Source organism: Mustelus asterias, chromosome 13, assembly GCF_964213995.1.
Source record: "Mustelus asterias chromosome 13, sMusAst1.hap1.1, whole genome shotgun sequence".
NCBI lineage: Eukaryota > Metazoa > Chordata > Chondrichthyes > Carcharhiniformes > Triakidae > Mustelus > Mustelus asterias.
Window position 1 is genome coordinate 81,472,213 of NC_135813.1, and position 24,951 is coordinate 81,497,163.

General features: G+C 41.9%; 1 protein-coding gene across 3 annotated transcripts in view; it reads left to right on the forward strand.

Moving 5' to 3' along the window:
* Positions 1-24,951, forward strand: part of pitpnm2 (phosphatidylinositol transfer protein, membrane-associated 2) — a 167,289-nt gene that overhangs the window by 130,685 nt on the left and 11,653 nt on the right. For 2 of the 3 annotated variants that reach the window (XM_078227109.1, XM_078227110.1), the window contains exons 14-21: positions 2,422-2,597; positions 4,368-4,538; positions 5,316-5,462; positions 8,292-8,456; positions 16,281-16,429; positions 18,159-18,275; positions 18,396-18,512; positions 24,234-24,382. In XM_078227109.1, the coding sequence (XP_078083235.1) occupies positions 2,422-2,597; positions 4,368-4,538; positions 5,316-5,462; positions 8,292-8,456; positions 16,281-16,429; positions 18,159-18,275; positions 18,396-18,512; positions 24,234-24,382 (1,191 nt within the window). The remainder of the gene's footprint in view (positions 1-2,421; positions 2,598-4,367; positions 4,539-5,315; positions 5,463-8,291; positions 8,457-16,280; positions 16,430-18,158; positions 18,276-18,395; positions 18,513-24,233; positions 24,383-24,951) is intronic. The other variant, XM_078227111.1, reaches the window with a different exon arrangement.

Genomic DNA, 24,951 nt, shown 5'->3' on the forward strand with positions numbered 1-24,951 from the left:
CCAATTTATTCCCCAACCCAACTGGACAAGATATTGGCAAAGGTTTACTAGCTAATAACAACAACAACTTGCATTCATATAGCAACCAATATCTCAAGGTGCTTCACAGGGGTATTATAAACAAAATAGGCACCAAGTCCCATGTAAAGAAATTAGGATAGTTTCTTAGCTATATTCACCACTACATTCTTAAGGGCAATTACGGATGGGCAGTAAATGGTCACAAGAACAAGAATTAGGAGCAGAAGTAGGCCATTTGGCCCCACGAGCCTGTTCTACCATTTAATTAGATCATGGCTGATCCAGTTGTGGCATTAACTCTACTTTTCGGTCTGCCCCCCCAGAGCTCGTGACTTCCTTGCTGATCAAAAATCTGTCAAACTCAACTTTGAATATTTTCAATGACCGAGCCTTCCCTAAGTGTTACTGGTAAGGTTAGCCTTCCCTGGGGAACAGCAAAAGCCCAAAGATCAGGAGCAGGTGCTAACCTTACCAGTTACACTTACGTCCTGATAATAAATATATTCATACAACTAAAACCTTTGTCAAAGCGGTTGTTTTAAAGAATGTCTTAAAGGATGAAAGAGAGATTTAGGGTGGGAATTCTGGAGTTTAGGAGCTTGGCAACTGATGGTAGAGCCATCAATGATAAAATCAACATTGCTGAAACAGTCAGAGGAGCACAGATATCTCAGAGAGCTCTCGGCATGGAGAATGTTACAGAGATAGGAAGGGACAAGATAATGGGGGAATTTCAAATTAAGGATAAGAATTTTAAAATCAATTCAAATTAAGAATAAGAATTTTAAAATCAAGACATTTTTGGACTGTGAGCCAGTATAGGTCAGCAAGTACAGGGGTGATGGAGCAAGTTAAAGCACAGCCAGCTCGAGTTTACGGTAAAAAAGGAGAGGCCTATTGGAATAGTCAGGTTTCGAGGTAACAAAGGAATGGATGATGAATTCAGCAAGGGTATTGAATATTTATGCTTTGTTAAAAAAAACAATCATTTTCATTTATATGGCACCTTTAACAAAGATTCAGAGACAGGATAAAAATCGACATTACTGCTGATTCCTGTCTAGTAAGATAGTTATTAAGGTGCTTTGCTTTTACAATTGCGTTTTTACATGCACCGGAATTTGAAAATTATATTTTGAATAGATAACTGTTCTGCACATTGACACTGTATTAAATGTTTTAAACTTCACTGCCTCTAAAAATTACAAACAAATTATTTTTGCTGTATTTATGTATTGTGATTTGAAGTTTAAGGTCAGTTTGGTTCTGTATTATTTTGTAAGACAAGGCTTTGCAGCACAGTGCTGGTGTTCAGTATCAGCAGACGTAACTGATCTGATTTATTATTGTCACATGTATTAGTATACAATGAAAAGTATTGTTTTCTTGCGCGCTATACAGACAAAACATACAGTTCATAGAGAAGGAATCGAGAGAGTGCAGAATGTAGCATTACAGTCATAACTAGGGTGTAGAGAAAGATCAACTTAATGCGAGGTAAGTCCATTCAAAAGTCTGATGGCAGCAGGGAAGAAGCTGTTCTTGGTACGTGAATTCAGACTTTTGTATCTTTTTCGGAAGAAGGTGGAAGAAAGTATGTCCAGGGTGCATGGGGTCCTTGATTATGCTGGCTGCTTTTTCAAGGCAGTGGGAAATGTAGACAGAGTCAATGGATGGGAGGCTGGTTTGTGTGATGGACTGAGCTACATTCACGACCTTTTGTAGTGTCTTGCGGTCTTGGTCAGAGCAGGAGCCATACCAAGCTGTGATACAACCGGAAAGAATGCTTTCTATGGTGCATCTGTAAAAGTTGGTGAGAGTCGTAGCTGACATGCCAAATTTCCTTAGTCTTCTGAGAAAGTATAGACACTAACTATAGTGGGGGGGACCAGGACAAGTTGTTGGTGATCTGGACACCTAAAAACTTGAAGCTCTCGACCATTTCTACTTTGTCCCCATTGATGGGGCATGCCCTCCACTACGCTTCCTGATTTAAAGACAAAGATCCTCACCTTTGATTTTTCATTTTAATTTTCTCTGATTCAAACTTTCAGACTTGACCTTCGTTCACAGTTAACAAAAGTGCTTCTGCCTTGTAATTTATGGTGATCTGAGTGTTTTTGTCACTTGGTTCCACTTGAAAAGTCTTTTGCTATCGTTTACTGGTTTTGCTGAACCTCTGCATTCACCTTGAACAAGGATGGGCAACAGCATTTATTAAAGGGCAGAATGGACCTGTTTTCCCAGCACTGCTTCCAGCAATGCAGCATGGTGCTGTTTACGTAATGCAAACATTCCCTTTAATAAGTTAACAGGTTGCTGAGAAAGCCGAGATGTGAAGTTTGCAGGAAATTTGATTTAAAAAGAGTTGTAATGTGATATTTGTGTTTTGTTTTTTAGTTTACATTCTAGTGTATTAAGGAATGACCCTGGATCCAGGCGGTCGAGTAGTTCCACCATGCTGGATGGAGGAAGCCCCGGAAAGTTTGAATTTGAAGTGACTGACTTCTTTCTGTTTGGTTCCCCCCTGGGACTGGTGCTGGCATTGAGGAAGACTGTTATCCCCAACTTGGACGGTGGGTAGCTCGACTGATCCGCTTCCCTCAGGTTGTTACACTGAAACTGATAGATTGCCTGCCCCAGTATGCTTCTACATTCTGTGCCTGGTGGAAAATGTGTACTGGCGCTCAATCCTTTGCAGCCTTTCTTGTTCAATACTGTGCTCAGGAAGTGGCGGCACAGTGGTTAGCACTGCTGCCTCACAACACCGGGGACCTGGGTTCAATTCCGGCCTCGGGTCATTGTCTGTGCGGAGTTTGCACATTCTCCCCGTGTCTGCGTGGGTTTCCTCCAGGTGCTCCGGTTTCCTCCCACAGCTCAAAGATGTGCGGGTTAGGTGCATTGACCATGCTAAATTGTCCCTTAGTGTCAGGGGAATTAGCAGGGTAAATATGAGGGGTTATGGGGATAGGGCCTGGGTGGGATTGTGGTCGGTGCAGACTCGATGGGCGGAATGGCCTCCTTCTGCACAGAAGGGATTCTATGATTAACGGCATTACCATTGCTGAATCTCCTCCCACTTATCAACATCCTAGGGGCTACCATTGACCATCATTGCGAATGGTGATGAACATTGTACAATTATCAGCGAACATCCCCACTTCTGATCTTATGATGAGGGGAAGGTTATTGATGAAGCAGCTGAAGATGGCTGGGTCGAGGACACTACCCTGAGGAACTCCTGCAGAGATGTATTGAAACTGATTTGATTGACCCCTAACAACCATGACCATCTTCCTTTATGCCAGGTTTGACTCCAACCGATGGAGAGTTTCCCTAATTCCCATTGACTCCAGTTTTTCTAGGGCTCCTTGATGCCACACTCGGTCAAATGCTGCCTTGATGTCAAGGGCTGTCACTCTCACCTCAACTCTGGAATTCAGCTCTTCTGTCCATGTTTGAACCAAGGCTTAATGAGGTCAGGAGTTGAATGACCCTGGAGGTTTCCGAAATAAATCATCCACTCAGCACTTTTGGCTGAATATTGTTGCAAATGCTTCAGCCTTATCTTTTGCACCAGTGTGCTGAGCTCCCCTATCATTTAGGATAGGGATATTTGTGTAGTAAGGAGTCTAACAACACCAGGTTAAAGTCCAACAGGACTGTTTGACTTTAACCTGGTGTTGTTAGATTCCTTACTGTGTTTACCCAGTCCAACGCCGGCATCTCCACATCATGATATTTGTGTAGCCAGTGAGTTGTTTAATTGTCCACAACTATTCACAACTGGATGTGGCAGGAGTGCAGAGCTTAAATCTGATCCATTGGTTGTGGGATCATTTAGGTCTCTAAAGTAAAAATAGTTGTAATGTAACTGGCTACATTCTATAAAGATGAAGTGAAGACCAAGAGACCCACAAAACCTTTTTCAAGGAAGGCAATGTTTCCTTTTTCTATGTCTTATCATCTTGGATATCCCACATCCCCTAGTTAAGCTGCTGGCAGCATTTTGGCACCATTGAGTTAATAGTTTATCAGGGAATGATAAGGACTTGTACCGGATACGTTTTTGATATGTTACTATTGCTCATGTATTGCAGTTTTTAAATTAAGAAATAATCCAATAGGTAACTTCAAATGGAGGTATGTGAACATTTAATTAACTTGAATTTAAAATGAATTTGAAGGTTTGTCTTCCAATAGCTGGTTAAGAATAGTGAGATATCTGCTGTTATCCCTTTCCTCAATAACGTATTCCTTCTATCAGAAAAATTAATGTTGACTTTCGAATGCATTTTGTCAAACTAAAGTTGGTTAATTGTCACATCTCTTCCATTCTTCATTAGTCTCCCAGGTGAGACCAGCGTGTCAGCAGGTTTACAATCTGTTCCACCCAGCGGATCCTTCATCTTCCCGCTTGGAGCCACTTCTGGAGAGGAAATTCCACCTGCTTCCACCATTTAATGTTCCCCGTTATCAGAGATTCCCACTGGGTGACGGCAGCTCTGTGCTTCTGGGTAGGAACTTTTTTTTATCAGCAATTGGAAAATTACTACTTAACATAGTTAGAAATCCTTAACAGAAACCATGGTGTATGTTTTGAGAGTAAATTATTGATAATTAGCTAGTGTGATCATTGCTTATAATACAACAAGTGGTCTATTTAAAAACAATATTTTAATCATCTAGAACCCGTGCATGAGGATGTAAGACTAGCAGTTGAGTGTGCTGCCAACAGACAGCTGATCTTTTAATAGAATTATTGAACATTTTTGGATACAAGTTAAAGAAGACTGCAAGGTTGAAGGAACAGGAAATAGCATACATTTCATATGCACAAGGCACTGTCCCCAGACAGTGGTAAACAAAACATTAAGTAGACCATTCCTGTAATGAATATGTATTTATTTCTACAGTAGAACAGCAGCAAGACTAGGGACGTGCTAGATGTAAGTATTAATAAAAACAGCAGGAGACTGTACTTGATTCTCCTCATTATTGTTAATGCAGAAATAACTGAGGAACAATGTAGTGAGTGTTTAAACAAGCTCGCCTTTATTCTCAGTCTTAAAGAAATTTGATCCTACAGTGCAGGGCATTTAAAATCACAAGTAAAATTAGATAAAACTTAGTCTACAAACTATTTCGAATGACATCAAGAGAAGTAATAAGTACCAATAAAAAGTTGCCAGTGTTATTCTTCATATCTCAGTTGCTCTAAATGGTTAACTGTGATGTTTTTTTGTACAGTTTGTGGCTAGATGTCTGTCCTTTTTCTTTCCTGTCTGCTCTAGTTGAGACAGTCCAGAACAATCCCACCCTCATCCTGGAAACTCCATTTGTGACTCTCCAACGACAGGAGAGTGTAATGGAAACTAGTATAACCGTTCCTGTCCTTAACTGGCAAGATGGTTCCAGTAGGAATCCAACTGTTGCAGAGTGTGTGTAGTCTCTCCTTCTGTATTGTTGTGATCTGTGCTTTGTGCCTGCTTCTTTGCTTAGAGGTTGTGTGTTTTGTGGTTAGAGTGGACGTGAAAAAATTTTGCTGTTGTGGGGGCAGTGTGCAAGGAGAATATACACAACATGAGGAGTAAGCTAATATTTATCAATTGGGGAAAATGGGCACCTACACAGCTGCACAAACATATACACACACACACCTGTACTTACACACATACATCTCCAACAACAATTGGTATTTATATTGCAATTTTGAAATAGTAAAATGCTCCAAGGTGCTTCCAGACTTACAGGTGCACACGCAAGTACTTTATTTCTAATCAAAAAAGCCAATTCAAATTAAGTCCAATCATAGTGCCTACATGGGGGACAAACCAGCTCCAAGCTGACAAGACAAGATATTGCATCCCACCTTGGGTACAATCAAACAAGATCCAAGCTGACAGGATGAGTCATTGCGCCCCCTCCTGGGCTTGATCTAACACGTCATCTTAACCACAGCAAAGCCATAGCTTTAAAAAATTGCATCAGGTAAAGCCTTGGTTTGACCTCATTGGCCACCCTGAGCCTTTACTCTCCCCTAGTTTAGGCAAACCATGATCGCAGGAGTCAGCACGCCCCCCCCAGTGCAATGGGCTGGCCTCGACCCCTGTCTGATCATCACTTCTCCCCTGGAGTAAGAGTTCAGTTGAAATCTCAATCACAAAATGAGGACAGTACTTGGTAATTAATAATTATACTACACTATTTTCAGTGCAGTTGGAATTCTTTCAAGTCCAACACAATTAAATGTTTGATTTTCGTCTGCATTTACTAAAGTATCTATTTTGGTATGTAATCAGTTCATTTAAACCAAATTCAAGGCCTTGTTGGGCAGTTTTCCAAGTGTTCATGTGGGCGTGTAGAGCATGTAACTTCATACTGGGAACTGAGTTATATTTGTGCTCCCTAGTTATCCCCTGCCCTCTAATCTCACTTCAGCTGACTCCCTGTCAGTTCCTAACTCCCTGTGTGCAATGCCACATGAGATTGATTAATAAATTAAAAATCTGCTGAATACCTTCATTCGCTAAGCTGTCCCTGACCAATGCACAGCTGTTGAGTGGCACCCTCGAGTATCACTGCAAAGACCTAAGTTTATGGAATCCATTGCTTTACACCAGATTAATTCTGGCATGTATACTGTTGAGGCAGTATGGTGGCACAGTGGTTAGCACTGCTGCCTCACAGCGCCAGGGATCTGGGTTCGATTCTGGCCTTGGGTGACTGTGTGGAGTTTGCACGTCCTCCCTGCGTCTGCATGGGTTTCCTCCAGGGTGCTCTGATTTCCTCCCACAGTCCAAAGATTTGCAGGTCAGGTGGATTGACCATGCTAAATTGCTCCTTAGTGTCCAAAGCTGTGTATCTTAGGTGGATTAGCCATGGGTAAATGGGCAGGGTTATGGGGTTGGCCTGGGTAAGATGCTCTTCAGATAGTTGGTGCCAACTCAATGGGCCAAATGCCCTCATTCTGCACTGTAGGGATTCTACGCAGTCATCCTTCCATCAACATCAAAAACTAAAATATGTCTGATAGGTCTTTGATTTCACCTAGCTACAGTTTATAATCTAATTTTTGCATGTTGTTAATCTTTCCCAAGTAACAGTCGATTCCAATCCTGCTCTAATGGAATGAGTTTGGCTTTTATTTGCATTGTGCTTTTAATTTTTTTGGCATGACATCATTGTTGAGAAATTGATGGTGGAATAATTAGTATTGTTTGAAATTCCACTAATCTGTTAAATGTACATTACAATAATCATTTTTAATTTGTTTTCTTTGAACAGATAAACCAAGACATAAGCAAACACAAAATAACTTAATTGTATGTCATAAAGTAACTTCAAGATAAAAATATAGTGGAACATTGCACCAATATGGTGCCAATTAAATTTAGAATATGTCGCATTAAGCAGTATCTCTGATGCAACTTTTTAACACAAGTGGTTACGTCAGTTTGGTTCCCTCTTTGAGTTTTATCAGTGGCCCTTCCCTTATTGCTACTCCGATTTCTTGATATCTTCATGTCAATTTGGAAATGGTCACATCTACTGGCCAGCTCTGCTGCTTTATGGAAGTGACTTGAGAAGGACTATGCCCATTTGCTCGATTTCTCCCTGATGCAATGCGTTCTTGCTTCCTTCTACAATCTAACAAAGAACCAGCCAACCCTAGGACTTGAACCCTTGATTATTGATTGTGAGGTTGAGATTGAGACTAATTTATCTGGCAACTGTCAGGCTTATTTTTCACCGTCTTTATTGATTGATAGTGTTTCCATTTGTACGGATCAGAAAGAGAGGTCTGAATAATAACTGAACAAGCTTTTCAAATAATGAAGGTGCTTAGATTTGTTTGCATGATTTTACTTAATCCAAAATATTATTGTGGATAGTGTTAGTTGATATTAGTGTGACTAGTGTTTGGAGTTTAAGTCTAGTGACCCAGTCAAGCAATATAGAATTTCCCGCGGCTAGGGTTTGACATCACTTCCCGACCCGCAATCTCCCAATTTCCACTTTTACAAACTGAGCTAAATTTTGCCCTTCTTTATTTTTCCTCTTCTGTCTCCCGACAGCCTTCACGTGTTGACAGGCCACCTGCATACTCAGTTGGGAATTCCTTTTTGTCTTCAAACTCAGATGGAACATGTTTCCCCCTTGAAATCAACGATAAAGATTTGCATCTTAGATATGATGTTTTGTGCTGATTTTCTTTTCGTTGTTGTCTTGATGGATCTAACCTTGATTTCCATGTTTTGGTTCAATAGCGGACGCTATTCAGTCTCATGCTGGTATCTTCATGGAAAGCTCATCCCCTTCCTCCCCCTTAACAGCCCCAATATTCCGGGGATTCCGGAGGGCGAGTGAGGTCAGCATCGCTAGCCAGGTATCGGGAATGGCTGACAGTTACACAGCTTCCAACATAGCCAACAGTAAGTACTGTAGAACATTGAAACATCCTGTGTCTTATCATTAAACATGAATACCATTTCACTGAGTTATTGTAGAGAACCCTATCTGGCTTGATCCTGGTGTCGGACTCAGACTCCGCAATCCTAACAATTGCATGAGGTGCCAAGTGGACCGAGTACCGGCACCTGCTGATCTCTGATCAACTATTTTGTTATAAACATGCCTTTTCCTCATCTTACATGAGAAGACTTGACACCAGATTAAGTAGATAGCGAGAGTTCATCTAACAAATTGAACCTATGAAGAATGTCTCCCTCAAGGCAAATTCAGCTTCTCAATGCAACGAGGGCAATGTTCCAAAAATAGGAATTAGGCAAAAATTTACTTTTACCAAATTCATGTCCTTTGGTATTCTACAAACTGTTCTGAAGATTCTCTCAATGTGTGTTAGGTAACTAGCTTGAGTATTTGTCTCGGTTAGAAACAATATTTCTAAGAATGCAGAAGGTATTCCGGAATTTGACTGCAAATGGTGCTCAGGGTATCCGTTTCTCCATCATCCTTCTCGCCATCCCTTTCTCACCATCGCCCTTTCTCGCCATCCCTTTCCCACCACCCCCCTTTCTCACCATCCCCCTCTACATTTATCCATTTATATTGAACTTCAAGCATTAATTATTGCATCTGTTGAAATATATTGCTACTCAATATTACCAGAATACACTGGTTGTTCAAAAATGTGTCGTCCTGTCTTTGTACGGAATCCATTTTCTGTCACAATGTTGATTCACGCGAGTGTAGCCGTTCCCCTGTCATTTGTTGCAATATTTAAGGTGACATTGGGTGGGATTGTGGTGTGGTGGATTGAAATACTGATGCACGGAGACACCGATTGTGCGCAAACGTGCTGCTGCCCCAAGTGTAATCAGTTCCTAATTTCAAGAGCAAATACAGAAATTGCCAGGAACTCTCACATCAGTGAGTGGAAGGATAAGTTACTATTTCAGATAGACAGCCCTTCATTAGAATTTAACAGGCAGGATGCCTGAAGCAGTAATGTGTCTGTTCCCTCCAAAGTTACTAACTGATCTGCTGCATGTTTCCAGCATTGTCTGGTTTTGTTTACTATCAAACCTGTGGTCACGAAGATTTTAAATTGAAATTAAATACTTCCTCACAATAGAGGAGAGGAGGTCAGAGGGAGAATTTTGCCTTCATCTTCCCCCAGCTCTTAGGTTGTCGGGGGGATGCATTGCCGAAAGCTTCAGCTCAGGTTACCTCTTTGGCCTCTTACCAGTTTGCTGGGCACAGGGTGGATAAGAGTGGGTTATGGGGGTAGGGTAAAATTTACATGGGCAGTCTTTAAGAAATAGAAAGTTTCATGTATTATGTGTCTTTCTAAATGCATGATGAAATCTTTCCAGAGTAATATTTGTTCTGTTTTGACCACTCGTTTTCTGTTCCTTGTGTGGCTTTACGTTTGGCGTGGCAATATCTAAAATGCTTACAGCCTCATTTCACTTCTCTACATCTTTGTGATCTCCACATTTCAGCAATAAAGCAGAACACAAACAACATTGCCACATTAGGAGCGGGAAACATTTTACCAGCTGTTTTGTATCTGAAGCATCTACAGTGAGAGGCATTAAGGATTTCTAAAAGCCCTGAAGGTGCAATAATTGCAGAACAGATTGTTAAATTATTTTGCAATCCCATCGCATTCATCAGAACAGATCATTTTTAAATTTTCAGTTCTTTGTTTAAAAATTGGTTTATGATTGATTATTGATTTGGATACAAATCTTAATCCTTCAACTGAAAGGATTCAGAGTGTCAAAGTACTCTCCTGAGAAGCATTCTTAAATAGTTCTTCCAGCTTCAACTGCCTCATCAACATTGGTTTATGTTTTATAACTCTGCCTTTTATTTTATAGACTGACATTATGCACGTTTGTGTACATCTATCAACCCATCACACATCTTCATAAGATCATCTGTGGGCACTTTCTCTGTCAGATTCACTATGTCATCCTTGTCATCACTGTTTTTATCAAGTTGATCTTGACGTAACAGCATTTCTGCAATCTCCCGTCAGTGTACGAATGCACAATGTTAAACACTTCCTCGATATCTTCAACTCCCAGCACATTCACACATTCCATTAATATACATTTTACTTTCTCAAAGAACTGGGATACCAGACTCATTCCTTGTTCACAGGAAAAGCTATTGTCTTCATTGTTCTGAGCTAAAGGTAATGTCTCCATTTATTGATGAGGCACCAGGTGTTAGCTGAGGAGTAGATTCCGTCCTTAAGCATAAACTCTTTTTGGATGTTTTCCAGCCCCAGACCTCGATTCACAGCACTTATCATATTATTTAAGAAAGATTCTTTATGGTTCGTGGACTGGAGGGGGCCTTGATCCATCAGCTAAATTAATGACATTACACTGGGGGGAAAGTAAACAGTAAAAACTTTGTTCTTCACCCACAGTTCAGCTGGGGCAAATGCTGAGCAATTGTCCAGGAGAAACATGATTTTCCAGTTTCCTTCCGGTCCACGGTGCACACGTGCCTTTGGTAGTGGGTCGGATCTCAATCAATGATGAGACAGAGTACAGGAAAGAGATAGAGAATCTGGTGAACTGGTGCGGCAACAATAATCTCTCGCTCAATGTCAACAAAACGAAGGAGATTGTCATTGACTTCAGGAAGCATAAAGGAGAACATGCCCCTGTCTACATCAATGGGGACGAAGTAGAAAGGGTCGAGAGCTTCAAGTTTTTAGGTGTCCAGATCAACAACCACCAGTCCTGGTCCCCCCATGCCAACACTATAGTTAAGAGAGCCCACCAACGCCTCTACTTTCTCAGAAGACTAAGGAAATTTGGCATGTCAGCTACGACTCTCACCAACTTTTACAGATGCACCATAGAAAGCATTCTTTCTGGTTGTATCACAGCTTGGTATGGCCCCTGCTCTGCCCAAGACCGCAAGGAACTACAAAAGGTCGTGAATGTAGCCCAATCCATCACGCAAACCAGCCTCCCATCCATTGACTCTGTCTACACTTCCCACTGCCTCAGCAAAGCAGCCAGCATAATTAATGACCCCACGCACCCCGGACATTCTCTCTTCCACCTTCTTCCGTCGGGAAAAAGATACAAAAGTCTGAGGTCACGTACCAACCGACTCAAGAACAGCTTCTTCCCTGCTGCTGTCAGACCTTTGAACGGACTTACCTTGCATTAAGTTGATCTTTCTTTACACCCTAGCTATGACTGTGACACTACATTCTGCACTCTCTCGTTTCCTTCTCTATGAACGGTATGCTTTGTCTGTATAGCGCGCAAGAAACAATACTTTTCACTGTATGTTAATACATGTGACAATAATAAATCAAATCAAAAAAAGTGGTTATGAAACCAATTAGAAACCATGTCGCTGGTTACCCAAGCTCTCTTATTGACTAAGTAATGAGCAGGTAATGTCTAAACACCCTTGAAACACCTGGGACATTTGCTCTTCCCGATTACAGCCAATTTCTATTTGAGTGCCCCAGTCACATTGGCACAACCAAAGACAGTCAACCTATCCTGAGCACCCTTAACACCCATTGGTGCACTCTCCTCAGCTGCTGCTAGCATTTTCCTAGGGACTGATCACCAGAACAGACTCGATTGGTCAGCAGTGTAAACTTGTTCAGGTGAAAGGCTTTCATCTGAAATTAGCAGAGCAAACTCATCGACACGTTTTTCAGCAGCAGCACGGTCTGGGGGGTTGGTGGCACAGTGGTATTGTCACTGGATTAGTAATCCAGAGACCCAGGGTAATGCTCTGGGATTCCGGGTTCGAATCCCACCATGGCAGGTGGTGAAATTTGAATTCAATAAAAAATCTGTCAATGAAACCATTAAATTGTAAAACCTCATCTGGGTTACTGACGTCCTTTATCTGCCGTCCTAACCTACCTCTCTGTCTTACATGTGACTCCACATGGTTGACTCTTCAATGCCCAAATATGCCACTCGGTTCAAGGGCAATTAGGGCTGGGCAGTAAATGTTGGCCCAGCCAGCGATGCCCACATCCCATGAATAGAAAAAGATACTTTATCACCACAAACTTCCACAGATTTGATACCATGACATTGCTGAATTTCTGCATCAGCCAGTGGTGTATTCACAAGCTTCAGTTCTTTGTGTTAGACCTTGCTGCACATTCAATGGGTCAGTCAGCCTTTCACTCCTGCGCTGACAAATCCACTGCATCTCAACACCATCTTGTTCAGAATCTTCCAACCGATGTGAAGTCTTCCTGTTATTCAATAACTTTTGTGAATCACTTACAATATAAAATGTCAATAATTTGCTTTATCTGAACATACAAATGAGGAGTGGGAGTGGGCCACTCGGCCCCTCGAGCTGTCTCCACCGTTCAGTAAGATCGTGGCTGACCTGATTTTTAACCTCAATCCATGGCCATGAGTTTTCCAGCCGTTCACGCCCCCTTACTGCGGCAAACAAGGATGGAGAATTTGGCTCTCAGCTAAATCTCCATTCACTGCAGCGGGACTGGAGAATCCCGCTGGCGTGAATGGCTGGAAAGTTCCAGCCCATGTTTCTGCCTCCTCGGATAACCATTCACCCCCTTGCTTATCGAGAATCTATCTAGCTCTGCCTTAAAGATGTTCAAAGACTCTGCCTCTACTGCCTTTTGAGGAAGAGAATTCCAAATACTCGCAACGCTCTGAGAGCAAAGGTTTTCCTCATCTCTGTATTAAATGAGCAACCCATTATTTTTAAACAGTGACCCCCTTTCTGTTACTTTAAATGGTATATGTGGTGATACGCACCCCATACCCCTCACTCAATTGCCTCTCAGATACACCACGGTCACGTTTCTGCAATAAATCTACTTTCTTAACAATTGAAAATTAAATTATGCTTGCGTTTCCTTTCCCCTTTGACAAGGTACCGCATGGTAGGTTGTTGCATAAGGTTGCATCACGGGATCCAGGGTGAGGTAGCCAAATGAATACAAAATTGGCTTGACAGAACAGAGAGTGGTTGTAGAGTTGTTTTTCAAACTGGAGGCCTGTGACCAGTGGTGTGCAGGGATCAATGCTGGGTCCACTGTTATTTGTCATTTATAATAATGATTTGGATGAGAATTTAGTAAGCATGGTTAGTAAGTGTGCAGATGACACCAAGATTGGTGGCATTGTGGACAGTGAAGAAGGTTATCTAGGATTGCAACGGGATCTTGATCAATTGGGCCAGTGGGCTAATAAATGGCAGATGGAATTTAATTTAGATAAATGCGAGGTGATGCATTTGGGTAGATTGAACCAAGGCAAGACTTACTCAGTTAATGGTAGGGTGTTGGAGAGAGTTACAGAACAAAGAGATCTAGGGGTACAGGTTCATAGCTCCTTGAAAGTGGAATCACAGATGCTCAGGGTGGTGAAGAAGGCATTCGGTATGCTTGGTTTCATTGATCAGAACATTGAATACAGGAGTTGGGACGTCTTGTTGAAGTTGTACAAGACATTGGTAAAGCAACACTTGGAATATTGTGTACAGTTCTGGTCACCCTATTATAGAAAGGATATTATTAAACTGGAAAGAGTGTAGAAAAGATTTACTAAGATGCTACCGGGACTTGATGGTTTGAGTTATAAGGAGAGGCTGGATAGACTGGGACCTTTTTTCCTGGAGCGTAGGAGGCTTAAGGGTGATGTTATAGAGGTCTATAAAATAATGAGGGGCATAGATAAGATAGATAGTCAACATATTTTCCCAAAGATAGGGGAGTCTAAAACTAGAGGGCATAGGTTGAAGGTGAGAGGGGAGAGATACAAAAGGGTCCAGAGAGACAATTTTTTCTCACAGAGGGTGGCGAGTGTCTGGAATGAGCTGTTAGAGGTAATAATAGAGGTGGGTACAATTTTGTCTTTTAAAAAGCATTTAGATTGTTACATGGGTAAGATGGGTATAAAGGGATATGGGCCAAATGCGGGCAATTGGGACTATCTTAGTGGTAAGAAGTGGGTGGCATGGACAAGTTGGGCCAAAGGGCCTGTTTCCATGCTGTAAACCTCTATGATTCTGTGACTCCCATTGTTAACCATAAGGGTGTCTGATAGTCTATTTGATGTGTTCACCACAAAAATCACAAGGTAAACAGTGGAAACAATTAGACTTCCCATGTTAAAGGTCGGGAGTGGTCAGCGAGGTTCATGTCTGCTCAGTAATAGCGACTCGGGTCAGGGACCTCCCGTGCTAAAGATCGACGCGGTGCAAAAACAATGCAGCTTTTGGATGTGTCCGGTTATTGGATTTATGGTTAAAGGATACTTGACCTGTACTAACTTCAATACTAAGCTGTTTTAAGCTTATATCATAAGTTCTCAGGTTATAAGGGCCCAGAAATCGGAATGCTTAATTCCCAACATGGAAGCCAGGTGGGTCTGTTGGCCAGTGGCTGAGGTGAGCTTGTTCATTCTAAGCCAGGAGTACTGTGGGAAAAGAAGGAAAAGTGAATAGGGAAAGCTGGAATTGATGTCTGTCCTAATGTCCCTAATGTCACTGCTCCCACCTCCCCCCACTAGTGTTATCAGAACTCCAGGAAGCTAAAGTTGCATTCATGCTGAAGAGAACAGTTCAAGAAGAAAGCATGAATTATAAAAGCACAGCAAACCCCATGACAGGATCCTGTCATAAATTAAACAAATACATTTTAAATGTTATTAGAATTAGAAAGCAAAGTCTTTGGTATTGATTGGTGTATTGTGTAATGTGAATTTTGTTTTACTTTCATTTCTCAGAGCAAAAATATCAACCAAACAATTGCAAAAGGTTGGCTTTCTTGTTCAAACATGTCCCCTACAACAAAGCCCTTTCAAAATGTACTTTCTGTAAGGACTATAAACAGTCCAAACCCAAGCTGTCACAGAGTCAGAACAAACAAAAGCTGAAGCAGAATTGTGTGAATTCTGCTGAAAAACAGAGTCCAACACAACACAGAGTCTCAGAGGTGGACATCCAGACAGGTATTGGGATCGTAGAACCAAATCTAGTTCTAACGTAGCTTTTAGATCCATCCTCGCTTATAACCCCTCCCCTAGATAAATTTATTTTCCTTTTTCCCGCAAAAAGAACTGCTAACTTAGTATTAAAATTGGTCTTTAACACAAATATACAGTGTAATTTGAACCTTTATTTTCTTACACAATGGATACGTATGTGGGTGATGGACTGAGATCAGTAGAAGTCCTGTTTCAATGGGAGTCCAACGCCAGCATCTCCACGTCAACGGGAGTCACCAGAAACTCAAATCACTTTCTAAGAATTGCTGTCAAATTTCTTCTAAATGAGGTTTTGGCAACCACTTGCTGGGGTAGGGTTTCCAGTCGGTGTTGATTGTGTCCATATTCTTACTGGGCTGCATTTTAATTCCCTTCTACACCATCGGATTCAGCTGTTAAAATGCAGTCGAGAGGAATTTGATAGCATTACTTCAAGCACTTGAACAGAGCCTGCTGACAAATCTACCTCGTCACTTGTAGGAAACTACAGCTTGGGTATTACTATCTCTGCACCAGTTTCAGGCTGACTTATTCTTTAATAAAATTACATTGCAGCTGTGGTTTATTTTGACTTTTGAATGAAATTTGTTCCACATGTGAAGATCTCGCGACAGGAACAGGATTGATTCATTTCACACAACTCTTCACCTTAATAATAAAAAGCATCAGACACATCAGCACCTTCACCTTCAAACTGCTCACTAAATTCTTCTCAGCCATTTTTAAAAAGTCTAATTAGATTCTTTTTTGTTTTAGTTGCAACAAGGTGGTGGGGTACTAAGAGGATTGATTATGCTCTCTACTGCCCGGACGCCCTGACAGCTTTTCCAACTGTAGCCTTGCCCCATCTATTTCATGCAAGTTACTGGGAGTCAACGGACGTCGTCTCCTTTCTGCTACGACAGGTAAATCACAAAGAAGTTACCCAGAAAATTACAATCGCAACTTTCACAATCTCAGCAAGTCCCAAACACTTTATACTGAAATACTTCTAAAGCGTAGTCACTCGTGGGAAACACGGCAGTCAGTTTGTGACATGGCAAGATCCCACAATCAGCAGTGTGATAAATTATTAGATTGTTTGTTTTGATGTTAGTTGAGACGTAAGTGTTGCCCAGGCACCAGGGGAACTCCCATGTTCTTAGAGTAGTGCCAAGGCATCTATCACAGCCACCCAAGAGGCCAGATAGGCCTCCATTTCACACTCATCCAAATGTCAGTGCCTCTGACAGAGCAGCAATTTCTCAGTAGTGCACTGTGGGTGTCAGCCTGGGTTACGTACTCAAGTCGCTGGAGTATGAATTCAATCCATGGGTTTTTGACTTACTGGTGATAGTGATATCACTGAGTCAAGCCTGTTGCCTTGAAAACAAGTTAACAATCTGTGAAATTTTCCTGTTACCATTTTAATTTAGCATAGATACTGCTGCAATTTAACCTTCCATCACAATTTAAAAAGTAATTGAATTCTCACAGTAGAATTATGGTGGGAAGACGATGAAGGATTAATAGAAGGAAAATCTGAAATAAAAACAGAAAATGCTGGATAAACTCAGCGAGGTCTGGCAGCGTCTGTGGGCAGAGAAATAGAACATAGAACAGTACAGCACAGAACAGGCCCTTCGGCCCACGATGTTGTGCCGACCTTCATCTGAAACCAAGATCAAGCTATCCCACTCCCTACCATCCTGGTGTGCTCCATGTGCCTATCCAATAACCGCTTAAATGTTCCTAAAGTGTCTGACTCCACTATCACTGCAGGCAGTCCATTCCACACCCCAACCACTCTCTGCGTGAAGAACCTACCTCTGATATCCTTCCTATATCTCCCACCATGAACCCTATAGTTATGCCCCCTCGTAATAGCTCCATCCACCCGAGGAAATAGTCTTTGAACGTTCACTCGATCTATCCCCTTCATCATTTTATAAACCTCTATTAAGTCTCCCCTCAATCTCCTCCGCTCCAGAGAGAACAGCCCCAGCTCCCTCAACCTTTCCTCATAAGACCGACACTCCAAACCAGGCAGCATCCTGGTAAATCTCCTCTGCACTCTTTCCAGCGCTTCCACATCCTTCTTATAGTGAGGTGACCAGAACTGCACGCAATATTCCAAATGCGGTCTCACCAAGGTCCTGTATAGTTGCAGCATAACCCCACGGCTCTTAAACTCCAATCCCCTGTTAATAAAAGCTAACACACTATATGCCTTCTTCACAGCTCTATCCACTTGAGTGGCAACCTTTAGAGATCTGTGGATATGGACCCCAAGATCTCTCTGTTCCTCCACAGTCTTCAGAACCCTACCTTTGACCCTGTAATCCACATTTAAATTAGTCCTACCAAAATGAATCACCTCACATTTATCAGGGTTAAACTCCATTTGCCATTTTTCAGCCCAGCTTTGCATCCTATCTATGTCTCTTTGCAGCCTACAACACCCCTCCACCTCATCCACTACTAAATATTTAACATTTCAGGTTAATGACCTATCGTCAGAAGAAAGATTGTATTTATCGAGTGTCTATCAAACCTCGGGATGTCCCAAAGCACTTTACAATCATTTTACTTTTGAATTGAGTCACTGTTGTACTGCAAGGTAATAATTAATAATATATAACTATGTACATATAGGTTATGAGACATGAAAATGCGAGTGTTCTGGAACTGGATGGGAAAGAGGTTTCTGTATTCAGTCCTTCAAAACCACGGGAAAAGTGGCTTCGGAAAAGGACACAGGTTAAAATAAGGGTATGAAAATATTGTTATTAATTTAGGATATGTGGAGTGTCTGATCTACTTCAATTATTTCTTTCAGTTAACTTGACAGCTGGTATGCAAGTTCAATTTCCCTTTTGCCATTTCATGCAGAATGTTACAGCAAATCACCGAGTGAGTGACGTTATTGTGACGGAAGATGGTCCTCAGACACTGACTGGGAGATTTATGTATGGCCCTTTGGATATGGTCACACTAACTGGAGAAAAGGTGAAATTTCTCATGCTGATCGCGTGCTGTTTGAACACGAAAAACTCTATAAGCAATAGTGCTGGATGCAGAATCTATAAGAGGTTGTAATAGAGAAGTAGGTAAAATGTGAAAAATAACCGTTTTAAACAGTACAAAGAGACGGGATTATTAGCTCTTTCAGGGAGCCAGTGCAGAGGCAGTAGGCCAAGTGACCTGACTTTGTGTTGTAAAATTGTACAATTCCTTTCCTTTACTAGATAGCAGGGCCAGTAAACCCAACAGCCAATCATGAAGCCCTGTTGTGAGTTAGAGAGGGATTTTGCACTCAACATTCCCCGCACTGACACTTGGGTTTAAATGGCCAGTTGTTTTTATACTGTGCTGTTTGCCATGTGTTGATGTACTGTGTCTCAGTCATCACCCTTTTAGGTATGGTTCAGGTATTCAGTTCCTTTGTGTAACACGGGCAGCATGAAAGCTCTTGTTGGATGTTGAGAAATTCCAGAAAGTGGGTCTGTGACATCGCAAGCAAGTATTTCCTCCTCACTGTGGGTTGGTTGGGCTGGAGATGTTATTATTGCAACTCTTTACTGGGCATTTGTTTTACTGTTTGTCAGATATATGAATGGGATGCTGTGCTTGGTAGCTGTACTGTCCCTCCTGGAGGAAAACAATCATATGTTCACTTAGGTGAATGTGTGTATGTGTGTGTGTGTATGACAGGACAGCAAATCTGTGCGCTCTTTCCCAATACTGCAAGTCAATACTAACAGCCCCTCAGGGGGAGTAGGTAGGGTACATGCATGGGGCTAGGACCTGGGGTGGGATTGTGTTCTGTGCAGACTTGATGGGCCGAATGGCCTCCTCTGCAATGTAGGATTTTATGATTCTATGAAATAACCACAATGCAATTGGTTTATTATTCTTACACAATTCACGTTCAGTTGCCCTTCTACACACACAGGCTATAGAATCCAGTCTGTGTCTGCGTAGCTGATTATATCACAGTGGTTCTTTGTCATGCTCAAAGTACCTGCCAACACTCAAATTCCGAACTTGGGTGTTCCCTGGGTCTTGTGTGTTGTGGCAATCAGCACAGTTTGTGTCAAATCCATTACAAACACAAAGCCACAAACTGATTAACTGATAAGAGTCGCCTCAGTTGTGCAGGTTTTTTAAAAACCTGCTTCCAATTCCACTCAGAGCAAATGGGTCATAGAGGTTTACAGCATGGAAACAGGCCCTTCGGCCCAACTTGTCCATGCCGCCCTTTTTTTTATAAAACCCCTAAGCTAATCCCAATTGCCCGCATTTGGCCCATATCCCTCTATACCCATCGTACCCATGCAACTATCTAAATGCTTTTTAAAAGATAAAATTGTACCCACCTCTACTACTACCTCTGGCAGCTTGTTCCACACACCCTCTGTGTGAAAAGATTGCCCCTCTGGACACTTTTGTGTCTCTCCTCTCTCACCTTATGCCCTCTAGTTTTAGACTCCCCTACCTTTGGGAAAAGATATTGACTATCTACCTTGTCTATGCCCCTCATTATTTTATAGACCTCTATAAGATCACCCCTCAGCCTCCTACGCTCCAGAGAAAAAAGTCCCAGTCTATTCAGCCTCTCCTTATAACTCAAATCGATCAAGTCCCGGTAGCATCCTAGTAAATCTTTTCTGCACTCTTTCTAGTTTAATAATATTCTTTCTATAATAGGGTGACCAGAATTGCACACAGTATTCCAAGTGTGGCCTTACCAATGTCTTGTACAGCTTCAACAAGATGTCCCAACTCCTGTATTCAATGTTCTGACCGATGAAACCAAGCATGCCGAATACCTTCTTCACTACTCTGTCCACCTGTGACTCCACTTTCAAGGAGCTATGAACATGTATCCCTAGATCTCTTTGTTCTGTAACTCTCCCCAATGCCCAACTATTAATAGGGATAGGATTTATAGTTATTTGGAGAGTAATGAATTGATAGGTGATAGTCAGCATGGTTTTGTGGCAGGTAGGTCGTGCCTTACTAACCTTATTGAGTTTTTTGAGAAAGTGACCAAGGAGGTGGATGGGGGCAGGGCAGTGGACGTGGTATATATGGATTTTAGTAAGGCGTTTGATAAGGTTCACCATGGTAGGCTTCTGCAGAAAATGCAGATGTATGGGATTGGGGGTGATCTAGGAAATTGGATCAGGAATTGGCTAGCGGATAGGAAACAGAGGGTGGTGGTTGATAGTAAATATTCATCATGGAGTGCGGTTACAAGTGGTGTACCTCAGGGATCTGTTTTGGGGCCACTGCTGTTTGTAATATTTATTAATGATCTGGATGAGGGTATAGTTGGGTGGATTAGCAAATTTGCTGATGACACCAAAGTCGGTGATGTGGTAGACAGTGAGGAAGGGTGTCGTAGTTTGCAGGAAGACTTAGACAGGTTGCAAAGTTGGGCCGAGAGGTGGCGGATGGAGTTTAATGCGGAGAAGTGTGAGGTAATTCACTTTGGTAGGAATAACAGATGTGTTGAGTATAGGGCTAACGGGAGGACTTTGAATAGTGTGGAGGAGCAGAGGGATCTAGGTATATGTGTGCATAGATCCCTGAAAGTTGGGAATCAAGTAGATAAGGTTGTTAAGAAGGCATATGGTGTCTTGGCGTTTATTGGTAGGGGGATTGAATTTAGGAGTCGTAGCGTTATGTTGCAACTGTACACAACTCTGGTGCGGCCGCACTTGGAGTACTGTGTGCAGTTCTGGTCCCCACATTACAGGAAGGATGTGGAGGCTTTGGAGAGGGTGCAGAGGAGGTTTACCAGGATGTTGCCTGGTATGGAGGGGAGATCCTATGAGGAGAGGCTGAGGGATTTGGGATTGTTTTCGCTGGAAAGGCGGCGGCTAAGAGGGGATCTTATTGAAACATATAAGATGATTAGAGGTTTAGATAGGGTGGATAGTGATAGCCTTTTCCCTCTGATGGAGAAATCCAGCACGAGGGGGCATGGCTTTAAATTGAGGGGGGGTAGTTATAGAACCGATGTCAGGGGTAGGTTCTTTACCCAGAGGGTGGTGAGGGATTGGAATGCCCTGCCAGCATCAGTAGTAAATGCGCCTAGTTTGGGGGCGTTTAAGAGATCCGTAGATAGGTTCATGGACGAAAAGAAATTGGTTTAGGTTGGAGGGTCACAGTTTTTTTTTTTTTAACTGGTCGGTGCAACATCGTGGGCCGAAGGGCCTGTTCTGCGCTGTAATGTTCTATGTTCTATGTTCTATTAACTGAGTAAGTCCTGCCCTGGTTCAATCTACCAAAATGCATCACCTCGCATTTGTCTAAATTAAACTCCATCTGCTATTCGTCAGCCCACTGGCCCAATTGATCAAGATCCCGTTGCAATTGGAGATAACTTTCTTCACTGTCCACCATGCCACCAATCTTGGTGTCATCTGCAAACTTACTAACCATGCCTCCTATATTCTCATCGAAATCATTAATATAAATGACAAATAACAGTGGGCCCAGCACTGATCCCTGAGGCACACCGCTGGTCACAGGCCTCCAGTTTGAAAAACAACTCTCTCTGCAACCACCCTCTGGCTTCTGTCAAGAAGCCAATTTTGTATCCATTTAGATACCTCACCCTGGATCCCGTGAGATTTAACTTTATGCAACAACCTACCATGCAGTACCTTGTCAAAGGCCTTGCTAAAGTCCATGTATTAAATGGGAATGTAACGTCAGGATTAGGCGGGGTCTGAATTGAATGAGGCACCTTCTGAATTGGTGCTGGGTCCATTATTATTGCTGAAATCCAAAAAAGACTAATAATGAGATTTTAATATACGTAGACAGTTAAAATTGGTGCCATGGAGGCAGAAATGTAAATAGGTCAGATTCACAGATTAGAAGGGCAGTGAGAAAAAGTTGAACTAATCCAAGGTGCAACAGATGAAATTCAACAGAGACTAAGTGGAAGATTTTATATACTGAAAGAACAGTATGTTGTATGAACTAGACTAACTAGAGGAGAGGCGGAGAGAGATCAGGGAGTGCATTATAGTTTTTCATAACATTATTCGACACAACTGAGTGGCTTGCTCGAATTATTTAGAGGGCAGTTCAGAGTCAACCACATTAGTGTGGGTCTGGAGTCACATATAGGTCAGAACTGGTAAGGACAGCAATTTCCTTCCCTAAACAACTGTACAGAACCAATTGGGGTTTTGCAACAATCCAGATATTAACTTCTTATTCCATCTGTATTTAATTAACTAAATTTAAATTCCTCAGCTGCTCTGCTGGGATTTGAACTCCTATCTCTGTGGGTTATTTAGCCGGGCATCTGGATTACGAGTCCTGTAACATAATCGCAATGCCACCATTTCATATTTCTACATCTGAACAACTCCTTCACCCTCGAGCAGTTCTTGCCGCTAAACAATGGCAGCAAAATAACAGAAGATTAATCTCAGGATCTGCTATTGTAGGGTTTGGTAGCAGAATGGGAATGTTGGTGGACTCGTCTCCGTAATGGTGACCCTTAAACCACTGGATAAAAGTCCCAAACTCCAGATCCACAGCTATAGGATTTTTAACTCCCCTTGAATTGACCCAGAAAGCCACTTAATTTCCCTCTAACAGCACGAGGATGTACCTACACCACCTCGAGGGCAAATAAGGATGAGCAATGTATTCTCGCCATACCCATATCCCACAAGTGAATTAAAAAAATACAGACTTGGGTGAAATGCAATTGAAACTTTCTGTTAGTCTAACTTTCTCGATGTAACTCATCAAATTTAATTTACTCCCCTATTTTCATCATGCCAGCTACGTTGCAAAAAGGAAACCAACCTTCAAACAATCCAAGTGTAAATAGTTTCCCCACAGTTCAAAGATGTGCTGGTTAGGTGGATTGGCCATGCTAAACTGCTGCTTAGTGTCAGGGGGACTAGCTAGGGTAAATGCATGGGGTTATGGGGATAGGGCCTGGGTGGGATTGAGGTCGGCGCAGACTCGGTGGGCTGAATGGTCTCCTTCTGCACTGTAGGGATTCTCTTTCTAATACTGCTTCAAAGGAGAGTGTGCCTGTGTTAAAAAAAATCTAGTCTCAAGTGTACAGAGAACATTTGTCTTTTATTATTCTGATTTATTCAAAAATGACTGACTTGCAGAGGCAAAATCTACTTTGATTCCTTAAGTATCTTGCTTCTAGTTTTGTTTCTGCTGCTGAGAATTGACTGCGCCTTACGATGTAAGGTTTTCAAAAGGAAGGATGTTATGCCGTTTGAAATAGAATGTGGTAATTTCCAATGTAACCCACCCTCAGTCTGAGGGGGTCCTGCTTCAGATCAGCTGGACTCTTTGAATAAACTCTTCCCACAGATTGTAGCTCTCTGCTATTCCAAAAACCTTTCTGTAATGGAAACCATGTTTAGGATGTTTTAAGTTTGTTAAATGATTGGTTGTGGAGGGGATTACCAGCTCCGTCTGATCCTCTGTGTAATGATCTCACCTTCTGCTGCCCATTGAGGAATCTGGGTTACTGCCACTGATAACCAGATAGCTGAGTATGCAAGGCCAGTAAATTCCTTAAAGATTAACATGAATTTGTCTGTGGCATCTTGGTGAAACCTATTTTGTCAGAGATGGATGATATTGGATTGAATTCACTGGTTGCTTGGAATATTTATTATGCAATTTCCGCTTAGTGTAATTTTCCTCTTTATTTTCTTTTGACAGGTGGATATTCATGTTATGACTCAACCTCCTACAGGGGAGTGGGTTTATTTTGACACTGATATTACAAACAGCAGTGGCAGAATTTCTTATGTTATCCCAAAGGAAAAGAGACTGGGAATCGGTGTCTATCCAGTAAAAATGGTGATTAGGTAATTGTGTGGATATTAAACTTGGAAATTGCTGGAATATTATGCACAGTTATGGGAAACACCAAGAAATATATTTTCTTTATACAAACTTACCTTTCTTTATATTTCTAAACAGCTGACTAGTCTTTAAGTTAAAATCTAATTTAGTCTGAAAGCGGATAAAGTTTTAATAAAGAACATATGGCTACAGATGTAGATCCAGGGTTTAAAGTTCAATCCAGTCCAATGAAATGAGAGCTTGATTTCTCTCGTCACTAGGAAACCTTCAGCATGGAATACGTTTTGTTAATTTCAGCCAGTTCCCAGGGGCACAGCAGCAAAGTGTCTACAATATTGTGCTAAGCTGCTGCCCTCGGTAATCATCACTGAGTCACCCATTGCACTGTAAACTCATGGATTCAAGCTCTACAGTAAGAAGTTTAACAACACCAGGTTAAAGTCCAACAGGTTTATTTGGTAGCAAAAGCCACACAAGCTTTCGAAGCTCTGAAAGCTTTCTGAAGCTCTACTCCAGGGATTTGAGCACCTAACCCAGGCTGACATATTCGTGCAGTACTGAGGAAGCACCG